This window comes from Salvelinus alpinus, chromosome 3 (assembly GCF_045679555.1).
Source record: "Salvelinus alpinus chromosome 3, SLU_Salpinus.1, whole genome shotgun sequence".
Classification (NCBI taxonomy): domain Eukaryota; kingdom Metazoa; phylum Chordata; class Actinopteri; order Salmoniformes; family Salmonidae; genus Salvelinus; species Salvelinus alpinus.
Window position 1 is genome coordinate 61,976,979 of NC_092088.1, and position 15,987 is coordinate 61,992,965.

A 15,987-nucleotide genomic window follows, 5' to 3' on the forward strand; every position below is an offset into this window, starting at 1 on the left:
CACAATGTCATCCTGGCTTTGTTTTTTGACCCTGTCTTTGTGGCAGAGCCATCAGGCTAAACTACCTGAAGATGCCGGAACGTCTGTGCATAAATTATTTGTTTATTCGTTTGTGTGCATGTGTAGGGTAGGCTACTTTCTAAATGTAATCCATTATAGTTACTACTTACCTGTACAGCATTTGTATCAGTAACATCACTTTTGGATTACCCAAACTCAGTAATGTAATCTGATTACTTTCCATTACTTTTGGATAATTTTCCCTTAAAGAGGCATTAGAAGAAGACAAACATGACCCATCAAAAGCATTTGGTGTGTCATCATAGTGGTCTCTGACTTGTGGCCAGACTTGCCCAGGAGGAACAAATTTAAAGCTGCACTATGTAACTTTTTGGGGCGACCTGACCAAATTCACATAGAAAAGTGAGTTATAGACCTGTCATTTTGGTAGATCTGTTCGGTGCACTATTACTATGCTTCCCAATCTAAAGTTTAGTTTTTGTGTCTTTTACTTTTAGTTTTCTACACCAGCTTCAAACAGTTGAAAATATAATATTTTTGGCTATGGAAAAGATATTTCACAGCGGTTTAGATGGTACAATGATTCACTACAATATACTTGCTTATTTTGTCATATAAAAACTGAAATTTGCGATTTCTGCAAAGTGCACCTTTAAACTTCCGCCTTTTTTCAAAGCCAAATTGAATGTCTTTGAGAACAGAAAGGTGTCTGTATTTTTTCACAAAAATCATTTCTGGATTTAAAAGCAATCCAAGAAGTAATCTAGTTTTCCAAAAGTATCTGTAATCTGATTACAATATTTTAGATGTAATCAGTTACTCCCCAACCCTGTGTGTGTGCATCTCTTTGTATGTGTGTGTGACAGGTGAAGCGTGTGTGCGTGTGTGTGTATTGTTTAACCAGCTCTCTCAAGAGACGGCTATGCAACCGCCCAAGGCCCTAGCCTTAGGAGAAGCATAGAGAACAGGGAAAAATGAGGGATGTGAAGGATAAAAGAGATGGAATATTATACTAATTATTCTGAATCACTTTTATGACTTTTCACCTGTTCAACCCCTCTCTCTCTGATCTTCTCTGACTCTAGGAAAGGGACTTAAAATAGTCTCTCAATCCATTCCTTAGTGATTCCTAGGTGGTGAATTTTTTTGTTATAGACTAGCACTTATACACCTGGTTCAACAAAAAAAAATCTTACCAATAATTTAATTAGCTGAATCAGTTGTGGAGGGTCGGATTAAACCTTTCAAATATTTCAGACTAGGACTCAATATAACTGATGTCTAATCACTCTGAACTACTTTCTGTTATCAGTCTTAGTGAATAAATGTGTCGTATCCAAGTTCACAAGAAGAATGATATTTCCCCACTTCTCTGAAACATGGATTGTGCTTCTGGTAAGAATCTTATCAAACGTGCAGGTAGAATCTTATCCTTGAAACCTGGAGGTGAAGAAACCCTGTTTAGAAGGTAACTAAGAATCTCTCCCTCACAATCTCTCCCTGACTGTCCTGTGAGAACTCCATGACAAATTAAAGACTGGTATTGGATCTTGATCAGTAGGCACGAAACATAAGAAAACAGTCCAAAATGGTACTATCTGAACTTGTTCGGCTCACCCTGATGTTGCGAAATATTTTTCTACAGTGTGCCCTAATGAACACGGCCCTCATGTGTCAGAGTTTTGGGCAACATCAGGGTGAGCCGAGTGTCGGTACAGCTTCTCTCTGACTAAGGAGGAATATACGGTGAGCCACCGGATAGGGTGTGCTTTACTACATAACAGTGGAACACTGAGGTTTTCAAGATGGGTTCAAGGTCCAAGGCATGTAACTTAATGGTTATGTGTGACTGTGCGTGCATGCCTGCATCTATGTGCATGTATGTGTGTGTGCATTATCTCAACAAGAGTTCATACGGTCATACTGCCCTTGTTCGATCCAGGTCTTCTCCATACCTTTCAGTGACTCCCTCTACCAGTGTGATCCCGCAACAAGCAGAACAAGTCGATCCTGTTGGTCTTAGAAAAACAAAACGTTAATTATTACATCAGAATTGGTATGGTTCTGTTGCTGCTTGTGGTACTATAATTAACCAGTAGACTACCTGACAGTATCATAATGTAAATCCTCTTAGGAGACATATCGGTCTCTGGGTGACAGGCACACATGGTTGCACGTCTATGGGTGACCGATTTATCTGTCCTGTGGTTTTGACACATGTACAGTACATTCTATGACCTATTTCCACAACTGAGTTATTGTCTTACAGGTGCTGTACAGCTGACTTCAAATTAACTATCCCCTTTAAACTCCACCAGAGTGGAACATTGGTACAGTACTTTTGGAACCCCACTGATCTGGGGAATCTATTCTAGATGTACAAATGTAGTCCGTTTCAATCGCTGTGCTTTCTCTTAGCCGCTGCCTTTGGCAATGTCTCTAGAACACCGAATAGGCCGACAGAAAGACACTATTCACTGAGTTCCTAAATGTCCTCTAAACAAGACTAATGAGACACACGGTTATGCTTTCAACCGTGATGTTTATGCTTCCCAGAACACAAACAGAACCACCTTGAGACAGCAGCCCTGCTAGCTGAGTATGTGTATGTATAACACAATGTAGCCAGAGATTTGTGGGAGACGAGGCTGGATGCTAACCAAGTCATTTATTAGGAAATGGGCCTAGATGACTGCCTCTTCATTACCACTCTGTAAACATCTGTCAGTGTTGGTCCACCCCAGGCAGACAACACTCCAGAGACCTGTGCCTCACTCTAATACTTTACTCATGATGTACCCCTCCCTCACACTGAGTGTTTGGCAATGTTAACTGGCTGGCTTGTTGAGCCAAGCTGATGTAAATCCTCAGGCCATGTTTCAATACCTCCCTTCCTATCTCCCTCCCTTCCTTCCTTCCTCACTCCTTCAATGCTTCACTACCTCGAAGTTCACTGATTCACTCTGAACTGCAATACAGGTCTAAAGAGAGATGAATATGGGCTGACCAGAGCACCGTGTCAGTTATATACACACAAGCAATGATAAACAACAGAAGAGGTTGAAACATATTGTTTATTAGAATTTCAGCTCATCAAAATGAAATGTAAACGAACCAGAAGTCAGTGAGCTGCTACTCAATGTGTTAGTGAAGCAGGAGGACTTGTTGTGTCTGCACTGGACATATTACTCATGTGACAGAAAAATATGGAGAGGGAGGGAGAAAAATAAGGAGAGAGAGACAGACAGAGAAAGGGGTAGAGATACTGCATAAAGCAAGAGAGTGTGTGAGACAAAGCGAGAGAGATAGAAAGACAGACAGAAACCATTGGTAGATATAGTATATGGAGCGAGAGAGAGAAAGACAGACAGAAACCATTGGTAGATATAGTATATGGAGCGAGAGAGAGAAAGACAGACAGAAACCATTGGTAGATATAGTATATGGAGCGAGAGAGAGAAATACAGAATGCTGTGGATGGTGCTTAACAACCTGTGAGAAACTATCTAAACAAACCCACATGAATGGGCAAGACTGAGAACAGTCTCATCATCGGTCACATTTTATTATTTTGGAATTTAAGCCTTATAGCTATGGTGGTATATTCTGTTCATCATGCTGTTGGCTAACCTACCATGCTTCTACAACAGGTTTCCCCAAACCCTGGCCCTGGAGAGCATCTGGATGTGCAGGGTTTTGCTTCAATCCATCACGAACATACCTACTAAACAAAATCAATTCATCATAGTTTTCAGGCTGACTCTGGACCATAATAAGTTGCATCAGCTGTGTTGGCGCTGGGCTGGAACAAAAGCCTGCACCACTCATAGATCTCCAGGACCAGAGTTGGAGACCCCTGTTCAACAGTGTTATTAGACTACTTGTGCAACACTAATGGACTGAGACCCACATCAGAGCCTCTTACGAATGGCTTTAAAACAACAACGGCAATAGAAGAGCAACTTGGTACAAAATCACAATATAAATGCTTTTTTTCCCTTCTAAATGTTTTTCTTCAAAGAACATAGTGGCACTAATAGTGCAGTCCTTTTAAAATCTGACAACAGTTTATGATGGTCCCCCATCCTATTAGTAAGCATCCATGTTGTGATGGTTTGTCATCTTTACAGAGAGGGCTATAGAGAGGGCAGAGTAGTTTGAGGTGAAGACCAGGACCATTAAATGCCACTTTCCCCAGTTTGCTCCTGTATCTTGTGGTGAACAGCACAGGTTAGGTTGCAGAGAGTAGTTGTACTGTACCATGACCTATATTACTTACTGAGGTATCCATGTCAACTCCAGTTCTCAGGTTAAGATGGGATAGAGCAGTGAACTGGTTGTAGAAGGGAGGATTTGACTTTTTCCTCACTCACTCTGGATTATAATTGCTGTCTTCCAATTGCACTGGAGCTGTTTTTGATTCCAAACGGTGACGTTATCCTGACATTTTGAAGCTACACTATTCCCAGTTGGCAAGATCTTCATGTCCCGGTACCAGACATCACACCATATTTGAGAATTGCTGGAGCAAGATCTATTTGAAACAGACAGGCCCCAAACTAGATAGCATCTCTCAGGTCTGTGGAAGAAAGAGACACATCTGTGAGTCAGAAACAGAGATCTACATTCTGGGTTCATTTACTGGTGTTGTTTTGATGCGTCACCACCCACAGGGCACAAACTGGTTGAATCAACGTTGTTTCAACGTAATTTGTCAACATATTATTATGTGAAATCTACGTGGAAAATACATTGGATGTGATAAAAGTATTTAACTGTTGTTTTGAGGGTGAAATTTCAACCACAGGATTATATAATAATAGTAACAAAATTTCAACATATACAAACCTTGTATAAAATATGTTGAATTTGTACCGTCAAACCAACATCAAAACTACAGGCTGGGCAGCACATCCAACTGGAGAATGGGTCTATCTACAGCTACCCTTTGGTCTCCCATCAAGGGCGGTGCACAATTGGCCCAGCGTCGTCCGGGCTAGGGTTTGGCCGGGGTAGGCCGTCATTGTAAAGAAGAATTTGTTCTTAACTGACTTGCCTAGTTAAATAAAGGTAAAAATAATATATTACCGTTCAAAAGTTTGGGGTCACTTAGAAATGTCCTTGTTTTTGAAAGAAAATGATTTTTTTTGTCCAATAAAATAACATCAAATTGATCAGAAATTCAGTGGAGACATTGTTAATGTTGTAAATGACTATTGTAGCTGATGTGAATCCAACATAGTATTTGTTAACAAGTTAATAGCCTATTTATTGTATTTCAAAAGTGAACTGTGTTTGGTTGTCAACGCAAAAAAATATCAACAGGAGATCTATCTTCTGCTTGGATAGTTCCATCTGTGCGCCAGTGACAAATTATTAATTGATATGTTGGATTCACGTCTCCATCTCAACCAAAAATCTATGTTAAAGAATAGGACAAAATCAAACCATTTTTTAAGTTTAATTTGATTCCTTCAATTTAGATTTTTGTTTTTTGTATGGTATACATTTTAAAGTGAAAAATCTGCGTCTCAGTGTAAATCCGTTACCATTGAATTGCCCTAACACATCCATGGCCACAGGTTACTGTAACTAAACATCTCTTCCTATGTAATTCTATAAAGTGTGCATGTTCAAAACAGCATGCATAGGTCATCGCAAGTCTGTGGAGATCTTCACAATTGCTATAATAATCTGTGCAGAATCACAAACAGCATTGATCACTTGCACTATGTACTTTTAATGTAATCTCAACCTGCAATGCAGGTTATTTGACCTTAACCTGTTGTATAAAACAAAAGATCTGACATTGTTATTCCCATTTGAACTTTGCTGTGCTCTTAAACGGTTGAAAGCGCAGTGATAGACATTTGGGTGACAAATCTAATTGTTTTTCCATTGGAATTTGGTTGTGCTTTTAGATGGTTGAAAGCATAGTGATAACACATTGGAAATTCAACTAACTTTTGGCTGTCTTATTGAATGGGTGAATATACAATAGGTTGTAATCTCATTGATCAACGTAAACCAAATATTACCCAATTATCCACGTTAAAATGACGTGGTGTCCCCAGTGGGCAGTAGCCACGGGAAACCAAAATAACTTGCACAAAAAAAGGATGAAAAAGGTAAAAAAAAAATTGATGAAAGCTAGCACAGTGCTATAGATAGCATCACAGCTGTCCCTGTGTGTATGAAGCGGGCCGTAACTCTTCAAACGTATCCTCACGTCATTTGTAGATCCCAAATCTTCATTTAAAATAACCCCGTTGGGAGTATAGTTTACCTACCTAACTAAATAACTGTCACTTTGTCTCATCACTCCTGGGTATATTTAGAGACTAGCTGAATAGGGCTTAATGACGGCTTCTCTAATGGCTTGTGTTGCTTTTTCTTTCTTTCCTCTTTCATCTCCTCCATCAATGCCACGGTCATGTGACGTTTGGTCTCCAACCAGCTATAGCCTTTTAGAATTTACTGCAGCATTCAATTCACTGCTTCTCCAGCCCACATCACTGACTCACTGCCACCTGTCCTGGCTTGTTAGATTCAATCATACGTGGTGTGTGTGTGTGTGCGCGCATGTGAGTGAGTGAGAGCAAGAGAGAGAGTGCGTGTGTCTGCATGTGTGTGCTACTTTCCGTTTTCAGGGTCTAGAGGTATAAGAAGATAATTGAGAACTGAGCGTGCATCTGAAATAAATCTATTCAGGAATTCTCTGGTGGAACTCTCTCTCCCCTCTTTCTCTCTTCAATCTCTCTACAGAGAGGTCAGGCGCTCTTGCCAGGTTCACCTGCTCCAATTAACTAGTGCGTCTCACAGAGGAGAGACAGAACTCTGGAGATCAGCGGTGACATGGAGAAAATAGATGAGAAGAAGAGAAAGCAAAGGAGAAAGGACAAGATGAGGGAGGAAAAAAAGATAAAGAAAAATGTGTGAGAGAAAGTGAGAAAGGAGATGGTGAAAAAGGGAAAAGACGGCAAGTGGAGAAAGAGAGAGTGAGAAATGGAGAGCATCCGATTCAGAGAATGGTGAACAGTTTCATCTCATGTCCTCTCCGCATCCTTCACCTGGAGCCGCGAGATTTTTTTACTCTGCTTCACTAAAATCGACCCTCTCTACTCTACCCTCTGTATCCTAACAACCAACACTAAAAGAAAAGAGGAGAACTGACTAGAGCAGAGCTCCCCTGGATGTCACTATCTGGCCACCATATCTGTTTTGCTGTAACACAGGCTGCAAATATAACTAATCCTAGTTTGTTCTTACCTTAGTTTCCTCCCTTTTAGTAGGCCTATACTGCTCTTCCATTTAACACCAGTGCTTTTATGGGAGATTGCAATTTGTCTGAGTAACTGTATATAATTGTTTAAATGCCAGTGTTGCCCAACCCTGGTCCTCGTGTACCCCCAACAGTACACATTGTTGTTGTAGCCCTGGACAAACACACCTCATTCAGCTCATTGAGGGCTTGGTGATTAGTTGACAAGTTGAATCAGGTGTGCTTGTCCAGGGTTACAATAAAAATGATTACTGTTAGGGGTTCTCGAGGACCAGGGTTGGGAAACACTGGTTTAAGCAGCTAGCTGGCAGAGTGCCTGTCTTGCTCTATCTATCTATCTATCTATCTATCTATCTATCTATCTATCTGTCTGTCTGTCTGTCTGTCTATCTGTCTATCTGTCTGTCTGTCTGTCTGTCTGTCTGTCTGTCTGTCTGTCTGTCTGTCTGTCTGTCTGTCTGTCTGTCTGTCTGTCTGTCTGTCTGTCTGTCTGTCTGTCTGTCTGTCTGTCTGTCTGTCTCTGTGTGTGTGTCTCTCTATGTGTCTCTCTGTGTGTGTGTGTGTCTCTCTCTGTGTGTCTCTCTCTGTGTGTGTCTCTCTCTCTGTGTGTCTCTCTCTCTGTGTGTCTCTCTCTCTGTGTGTCTGTCTGTACAACCAACAAAATACCAGAAAGCAAAACTCAGTCTGCTTACCTCAGGTGTGTAGCCTATAAGTTGTTATGGCCATGAACCGGAAGTGATGTCTGATCCTCTGTGGCTGAGCTGTGATGTCATGGTAGAGTTCAGAACTGGGAATTTTGCCAACCCCAGTTCAGACACATTAGTTGGAGTTGGTTAGGAGAAAGAGAGTCAGTAGTGTAGCGGTGCTGCTAATCCATTAGCTCCAACTCAGTTGATGGTGTGGTCTCTTGACAGGGTGTGATGTTGAATCTCCCATAGTCCTGATGTGCTTGTAGTGTCCATTGATTTGAGTACATAATAACCAAGGAATGTCTGAAGCAAATGGCATTGAAAGTACATAAAAACGGTTAATACTGTCATATTTCCTATCACAAATATAATGTTCAAAGGGTATTTTCATTGGATACTCTCTCTGTCTTGGGTTAAACGTTGCTATATGTTAATAATAATACTTGAATGTGGTTATTACAGTTTGTGTTACCATTGTAATCAATAAAGATAATTTACAACGAGAAATTCTAAGAATAAAAACAAATACACTTTTCCCCTCAATGTTCTAATATGAAACCTGCTAAAAAGGTGTAGAGCACACCATCGTTAAAACACATCTTGTCCCTCCTTCGGACATCTGCCTCCATTTTAAAACACAAGCCAATTCAAGGCCATTGTCACAATTCACAACAACTTCATATTCCCATGAGCCTCTTCCTCCTTTTCCTCCTTGTTACCATGGTCTGTGTTGAGACTTCACAGCCACTTGTGTCCTGCCCAGCGAGGAACCTTATTCTGGGGCTGAGATCTGAGGCCTGCTCCCTGAATCACCCCCCCCCAGGGCTAGTCTTTTATTGATCCAGACTGAGCCGTATTGACGTGAGCTGGGTTAGCTCCAGCCTGCTAAGTTTTGCAGAGTTGAGGTAGGTTCTCTCTGTCTCTCCTAGGCAGGCTTATCTTATGCGAGTCCTCACTGTAACCCATGGCTTTGGGTGTCAAACAGGAGAAAGCGATACAAGAATAGCTCCTAGGAAGGTTGAATATTGTGCAGAAATCTCCTCTTTTGAAACATAGTTGTTATTCCAACACACATGCAAGCGACCATTTTCAGTGGTGCCAAAACTTTTAAAAAAAAGGCCCATTGCAGCCGTTTTTATATCCAATCATTTCTAGGTAACAATTAAGTACCTTACCTTAAAATGGACAAAAACTGCTTTTTAGCAAATAACCATTTTTCAAGCAAGACTTTTCTTAGGACTGTCTAGGAGTGGTCTGTGTGGGGAGGGGAAAACCTAAAACTAGCTGTTAATGGCAGAGAGGTTAGAAACTCTCTTTGTTATTGGTCTATTAACTAATTTACTGCCTGGTGATGTCACCAGGCAAGCCGAAACTCCCGCCAATGCAAACAGGTTGATTAGACGACTGTATTTCCAACTAGCAAATATCAGGAAATAACACTGATTTAAAAAAAAAAGTCACACTTTTACAGTGTTAGTTTCATCAACTGTTGTACAATATTATACAAAAGACAGGAAAAAGCATTTTGACTGCACTGGGCCTTTAAGTAGGACAAATGGCAGGCTATCTCCCTCTCTCATAATTCAGTTCAGGCTAGCTGTTATATAGACTTGCCTAGAGCCCATTTACTCTGTGAGCAGCATGGATCATCCACAAATGATCTCTACACCCCTCGGTTTGGGGCCAGTTTCTCAAGTTCCTCCCGATGAGTATTACTGTTCTTGATGTGGAGAAGGAGATAAAGTCAGAGCCTTACAACAGGCCCTTCAGCATGTAATGACCGAGTCATAGGTTCAATTGTCGCTGGGGCCACCAATACAAAATGTATGTACTCACTGATGTAAGTCGCTTTGGATCTGCTAAATGGCCTATATTAATGTCCCAGTTCAGTCCTCCCACCACAGGGGGAGCTAACTCCCAGACACAGATTCCCTCTACTACACAGAGCTCTCGTCCGGTTTGGGCAGCAGCTGTGTGTGTTTCCTCTTCTCTAGGATCCTGTTGAGTTCCTCAGTGAAGGAGTAGCAGAGAGGAGAGCTGCTGTCTGCGTCACTCTGTCTTAACAACACGTAGCTGTTACCGTGCATCCTCCGCAAGACGCTGGGTAACGTCGCCGATAGGCCGTTGGGGCTGGGGAAGTCTTGCAAGTCACACTCTGATTGGTTGAGGGCGGTGTGGGGGGTCTGAGGAGGCGGGGGGAGAGGAGGGGCAGGGGGTGGGGGGTCCTTGTTGGGGGACGACTGGCCCTCCCCAGGGACGATCTGGAGGAAGCCCCCTTCATGCGCGTCACCGTCCCCCGGTTGTTTGGAGACACCATTACCATTACAGATCCCGTTCCCATTACAGTGGCTGGAGATGGTCTTGAGCTCGAGGTGGGCGGAGCTACTGTGGCGTTTCTGATGCTGCTTCCTGTGTTTTTTCTTCCTGTCCGTGTGATTGGCAGAGGCGGCGGCGGCAGCGCGGAGAGAGTACTTCCCCCTGTGGCCGCCCCGAAGACAGAAGCCCACGTAGAGGAGAACGACGGTGAGAACCAGACACAGACCCCCCAGGATGGTGATCATGGACAGGTACATAGCCTCCATGCTCCTGGGGGAGAGCAGCTCCGAGGTGGGGGGGAGATGGGCCGGGGGAGGGGGTAGCAGGGGTCTCTCTGAGGAGGGGGGTGCGCTGGGTGGAGGGGGGTCAAGGGTGGATGAGTCAGAGTCCCAGGGGGTGTAGTAGGAGTAGTCTTCCTTGGTGGGGTCCATGAGCGGGGGAGGGGGTTGGGGCATGTCTAAACGAACTGTCACAGAGTACGTAACCACGGCGATCCGGATGCCGTTCTCGAGGGCGTGGCAGGTGTACTCGCCGCTCTGCTCAGGTCGGGACTCAATGACCAGGAGGCCATCGTTTCCCACTCTGAAGCCGGAGTCCAGGCCGTAGCCCTGCAGATCTGACCCGCCCAGAGTCCACACTGGGATTGCCAGGTTGGAGCCGAGTTCACACTGGAGCAGCACGTCATCTCCCACCATCACAGACCGGCTCCGGTGCTGGACCAGCTCTGAATGAATGGCAACACACATACAACATGAGTATCCTCTTGCAATAAGACTGATATACTGTTATGGATTTCAGAATAGACACTAAAAGGCCCAAGACATTGTACTATGTGTTTGGGAGTTATATGCAACTTCTATACAACTTATCAGACTGCATATATGACTCTAAAATCACTGGTGCATAAGGAATTCAATATGTTACTTTCTCCCATTTAAAATAATTGCATTGTAATCAGAAAAGCTTGAGGATCTCAAATCCTGAATTGCATAGTATTTTCTAACTTAGTATGTAAAGTACATCAATGTATAAGTCAGATTCTCTTCTGAAAGTTCTCTCCAGACCTATCAGAAATATGATTAGATATGCTATGGAAATGAGGGTGCTGCAGAGACAGTATGCATAACCAACTTTCAAATATTAACACAACTCTTATCATTTCTGTAAATCCCTCAACTTTCCAGATAAAATACATCTGCATGACAATACAACTAAGTATGATCAGATAAGGCCTGTCTGTGTGTGTCTGCGTACCGTCTGCTGTGTCGCTGTCACATCCTCTGTTTCCATACAGGACGTCCTGACTCAGGTTAGACCTGACAAGAGAGGAGAGGAGGAGAGAGGAGAGACTGTTAGCCGGTCATCAAGTGCGCACACACAACTAGTCATGTCACGTTCACCAGCACAGTCAACAACAAACATTACGCCCAGTTCAGCATTACGCAACAGTTGTGAATGCATTGCAGAGATTGCAACACAGACAGAGATATATAGAAGATAAGATAAGTCAAATCAAACACACAGACAGACACAAGGGCACCAGCTAGAATGGTATTACTCAACCCCATCACCTGACAGTGACGTGATGACACACACACACACCTGTCAGTCTGTGCTGTGATGTCCACACAGTCCTGTCCATCCCAGCCACAGTAAGGGTCCCGGGAGAAGACACAGTCGTAACAGGAGGTGTACCTGCTACAGGTGGAGAGAGGCAGCTGGACCACACCAGAGGGAGAACCTACATACACACTCATCTAGAGGGGAGAGAGAGAGGGAGCCTCTCTGTGTTATTGAAAATGGGCTAGAGCAAAAGCCTACGGCAGTGCATCTGGGTTAGCGGTCCTTCACTTAGAATAACAATAAACAAAACATACAAAACATAATACTAGCCGTGTGAGTGAAAATGTGCATCTGTGTGTGTGTGTGTGTGTACGTGTCTGCACGTCCGTTTGTGAGTGTGTACCTGTGTGTGTGAGATGACTAGGCTATCCACAGGCTGTGGTTGGTCAAACAGCTGAAGCTCCTCTATGATGTGTAGATGACCCTTGACCTCCACAGCTCTGTGCAGCCAGCCATCGTCTGAAACAGGAGACAGAGACAGGGTCACAACACACACACACATACAATGGGATGTACTGTACATGTGGTTTGAAGTCTGTTCCATTCCTTTACTGGGATGATTGGGGATCGCAATAATTGACTGCCTAGTGACACACAAACAAATCACATGTACGCAAACACACAGCATAACACAAGCACACCCCTTACCCCCATAACCCTCCCCCTCCCTACACCCCCACCAACCTGTGCCCATGAACAATACATGGTAGTTCTGCCCGTCCAGCCCCTCCACCCTGTGAGCCGCCAGCTGGGTGTAGTCTGTGGTCCTCCTAAACAACAGGGGACGCTGCTCTGTAGACATGACTTGCTGGGACATCAGAGGGTGTCTCCTCACAAAGTTCAACACGTCGTCTGGCAGGGAGGTGGAGGAGTTGATACCTCTGGATCTCAACTGGTCTGTTATACACTGTAGACGAGGGAAGAGGGGATGAGAAGGATGGAGAGAGAGGAGGATGAGAGGAAGGAGTTGACACTTCTAGATCTCAACTGGTCGGTTATACACTGGAGCGAGGGATTAAGAAAAAATGAATTCAGAAGAGAGAGAGATAGAGGAGAGAAAGAGGTAGAGTTGATGCCTCTGGCTCTCAAATTGCCTGTTATACACGGGAAAAGAAATGGATGGATGAATAAATTAATTGGGGATAGACTGTAGATGGATAAAGAGAGATGAGTGGAAGATATAGCCCTCCCTTACAGTATAGCCTTGTGAGTTGAGACTTTATAGTATACAAGGCAAGACCTCTGAGTCTACAGTCCAGTAGGCCAATAGCACAGGCGGTTGGTGGCACCTTAATTGGAGAGGACGGGCTCATAGTAATGACTGTAATGGAATGAATGGAATGGAAATCGAACTCATCAAACACATGTGTTATATACCATTCCATTTACTCCATTCCAGCCATTATAATGAGCCGTCCTCCCTCTTAGTGGCCTATAGGCCACTATGAGTTGAAAAGTCAGTGTGTGCATCTGTGAAAGCTGCTTATCTCTCTCCACCTGACTAAGGGAACAGCTTCTCTGACTTTGTCCTCTGTAAGATGTCATTTCCAACTCTGCTAAGAGGCTTTGACACTGCCACTACAGTTAAGACCCAGAACCGTTACTTCCTCTACCCCATTTCACAGCTAGACCCGGAGAGAGGAAATGAAGCTTTTCAGCATTGAAACGACACTACTGTAGATCACGACCCGTCTCATTAATGATGTCATGCCTTTGGAACCCATAATACGTCATCATCATAACGGTCGCCGAGTCTCGGCCCAGCAATAATCACCATAGAAAATGGCTTTCAACGACATAAGCTCCTTCCATTTGATCCTCATCCAAGAAGCTGCCACTCAGCTCTATGATCACTTTTTCCATCTTTCCTCTCTCTCCTTCCCAGTCCCTCCTCCTCTTAGTCTGTTTATCACTCTGTTTTTATAAACCCCTCTCTTCCCCCCACTCCTCAATCTTTCTCCCTCCCCAACCCTTTACCGTCTCAATCTCTCCCTCTCCCCAGTTCTTCATGTGAGTATTTAGACTCAGTATATTGGATGTTGGGATGCTGGGGAAAGAGGAGATAGATTAGGGGAAACTTTAGATCGGCAACTCAGAAGACCTGACTGGCCTGTTATATAGAAGTCTGCTTGGAGAGCGAAAGACGAGGCGTGTGACACTCACTGATCCAGGTCGTGGTTCAGGGACCTTGCCAGTGTACTCGCTCCATTTTGCTCCAGAGTCCTGGTTCTCTATGTAGGGCCCATCAAACACCCGCTGGAGCTCAGACAGAGAAAACTGGCACACTGCCGACGCCTTCACGTTCTTCCTATAGTACACACACACACACACACACACACACACACACACACACACACACACACACACACACACACACACACACACACACACACACACACACACACACACACACACACACACACACACACACACACAGTTTTAAGGTTGCTGATCAACAGTTACACTGCCCTAAACAGTTTGTGATATCCCACATAAAGAAATGGGACTATTCCATCTATTCCACTGGTTTCATTAGGCTGGACAAGATAAATGAAGTCACTAAATTAAGAATTCCTAAAATATTGGAGAGAAAACTAATACTATTTGGACCAGGTTTGGTGAAGAGGTACAAGTGACTGTTCCAATCCAGGAGAGCTCAAAGCTAGGTTCCTAATACAAACAGTGCTGTCTCCAAGGACACGGTCTGTAAACACTACAGCACTCAGAGAGGACACGTCACAAACTGATACAGTATAAACATCTCTCTCTCCCAATGGATATGTTCATTGACCTGGGTCACACACCCACCCACCCACCCACGCACGCATGCACCCACCCACCCACACACACACGCATCCACCCACCCACACACACGCCCGCCCACCAGCAGTAAACCTTAGGTGTTACTACAGCGACAGCTAAAATAGATCAGATTGACGTAGCGGAGATGAAAAGAGAAATAGAGAAAGAGAGAGAGAGTAGGGGGCATGGTGACAAAGAGAAATGTTCAAAGCTAATCAAGAGAAGCTCTACGTCTCCTTTGACAAGTAAAAAAGGGAGTGAGGTGAACAGAGAGCGGGAGAATGAGAAGAGTGTAGGCGTGAAGGATAAGAGAAGGTATGAGTGGGAGAGAAGAGAAGGAGAGGTAAACAAAAGAAGGAATGGGGCCCTTTAAGGGAATGGAAAAAAAAGACTGGGAGAGAGCGTTGGTGACCAGAGCTGAGCTACTATATCACCTGATACTCAGACAGTCAGAGGACATTGCGGTCTCTCATACACACAGCCAACCCATCATTGACATTGCCAAGTGTAACCTGACCATAGAGGTCATAACTACAGTCTCTCTCTCATATATATCATATATATATATATATATATTTCTACTACTACTCACCACTCGAGACCAAAGACACCGTAGAACAGCGTGTCATGAGGTGTGTCCCCCGACAGCGTGTACACACTCCTCAACACGTTGAAGTGGAAGTCATATTCCGGCAGGGAACACACCAGTCTGGCCTTCAGGAATGATGTCCACCTCTTCTGGAGGGTCAAAAGACCTCCTCGGTCTCCCTACGAGAGAGGGAGGAGGGGGGGGGGGGGAGTAGGAGGGTAAAATAGGAGGATGGAGGGAGAGGGGGGAAGGGAGAGGAGAAGATGAGGGGGAGCGAGAAGAGGACAGGGGAGAAGAAGAGGATGAAAGAGAAAAAGAGGGAGCAGGAGGAGAAATAAGGTTAGCACTCAACATATGGACAACCTAAACTAAGTCCAGAGAACATGCCTTTCTTGGGCGCACGCACGCACGCACGCACGCACGCACGCACGCACGCACGCACGCACACACACACACACACACACACAGTGCTCAGAGGGCAAGCCAGAGGCAACGTAGACATCAAAACACACTCTCTCTTTCTACTAAAGTCGAGGGCAAGCGGTTTTTCAGGAGCACAATGCTCAGATGTGTTGACCAGGTGGTATCTAAGCTGATCAAATCAGATCCTTTGACACCTGTCCTCTACAAATAATATTTCACTTTGACATTTTCTTCAGTGTCTA

General features: G+C 44.1%; 1 protein-coding gene across 2 annotated transcripts in view; it reads right to left on the minus strand.

The window, feature by feature from the left end:
* Positions 1 to 3,077: 3,077 nt before the first annotated feature.
* LOC139571073 (semaphorin-4G-like) overlaps positions 3,078 to 15,987 on the minus strand; it is a 60,209-nt gene continuing 47,299 nt past the window's right edge. For both annotated transcript variants that reach the window (XM_071393595.1, XM_071393596.1), the window contains exons 9-16: positions 15,326 to 15,501; positions 14,095 to 14,239; positions 12,616 to 12,838; positions 12,275 to 12,390; positions 11,911 to 12,065; positions 11,563 to 11,624; positions 7,996 to 11,032; positions 3,078 to 4,600 (exon numbers count right to left, since the gene is read on the minus strand). In XM_071393595.1, the coding sequence (XP_071249696.1) occupies positions 9,930 to 11,032; positions 11,563 to 11,624; positions 11,911 to 12,065; positions 12,275 to 12,390; positions 12,616 to 12,838; positions 14,095 to 14,239; positions 15,326 to 15,501 (1,980 nt within the window). In that variant the 3' untranslated portion in view covers positions 3,078 to 4,600; positions 7,996 to 9,929. The remainder of the gene's footprint in view (positions 4,601 to 7,995; positions 11,033 to 11,562; positions 11,625 to 11,910; positions 12,066 to 12,274; positions 12,391 to 12,615; positions 12,839 to 14,094; positions 14,240 to 15,325; positions 15,502 to 15,987) is intronic.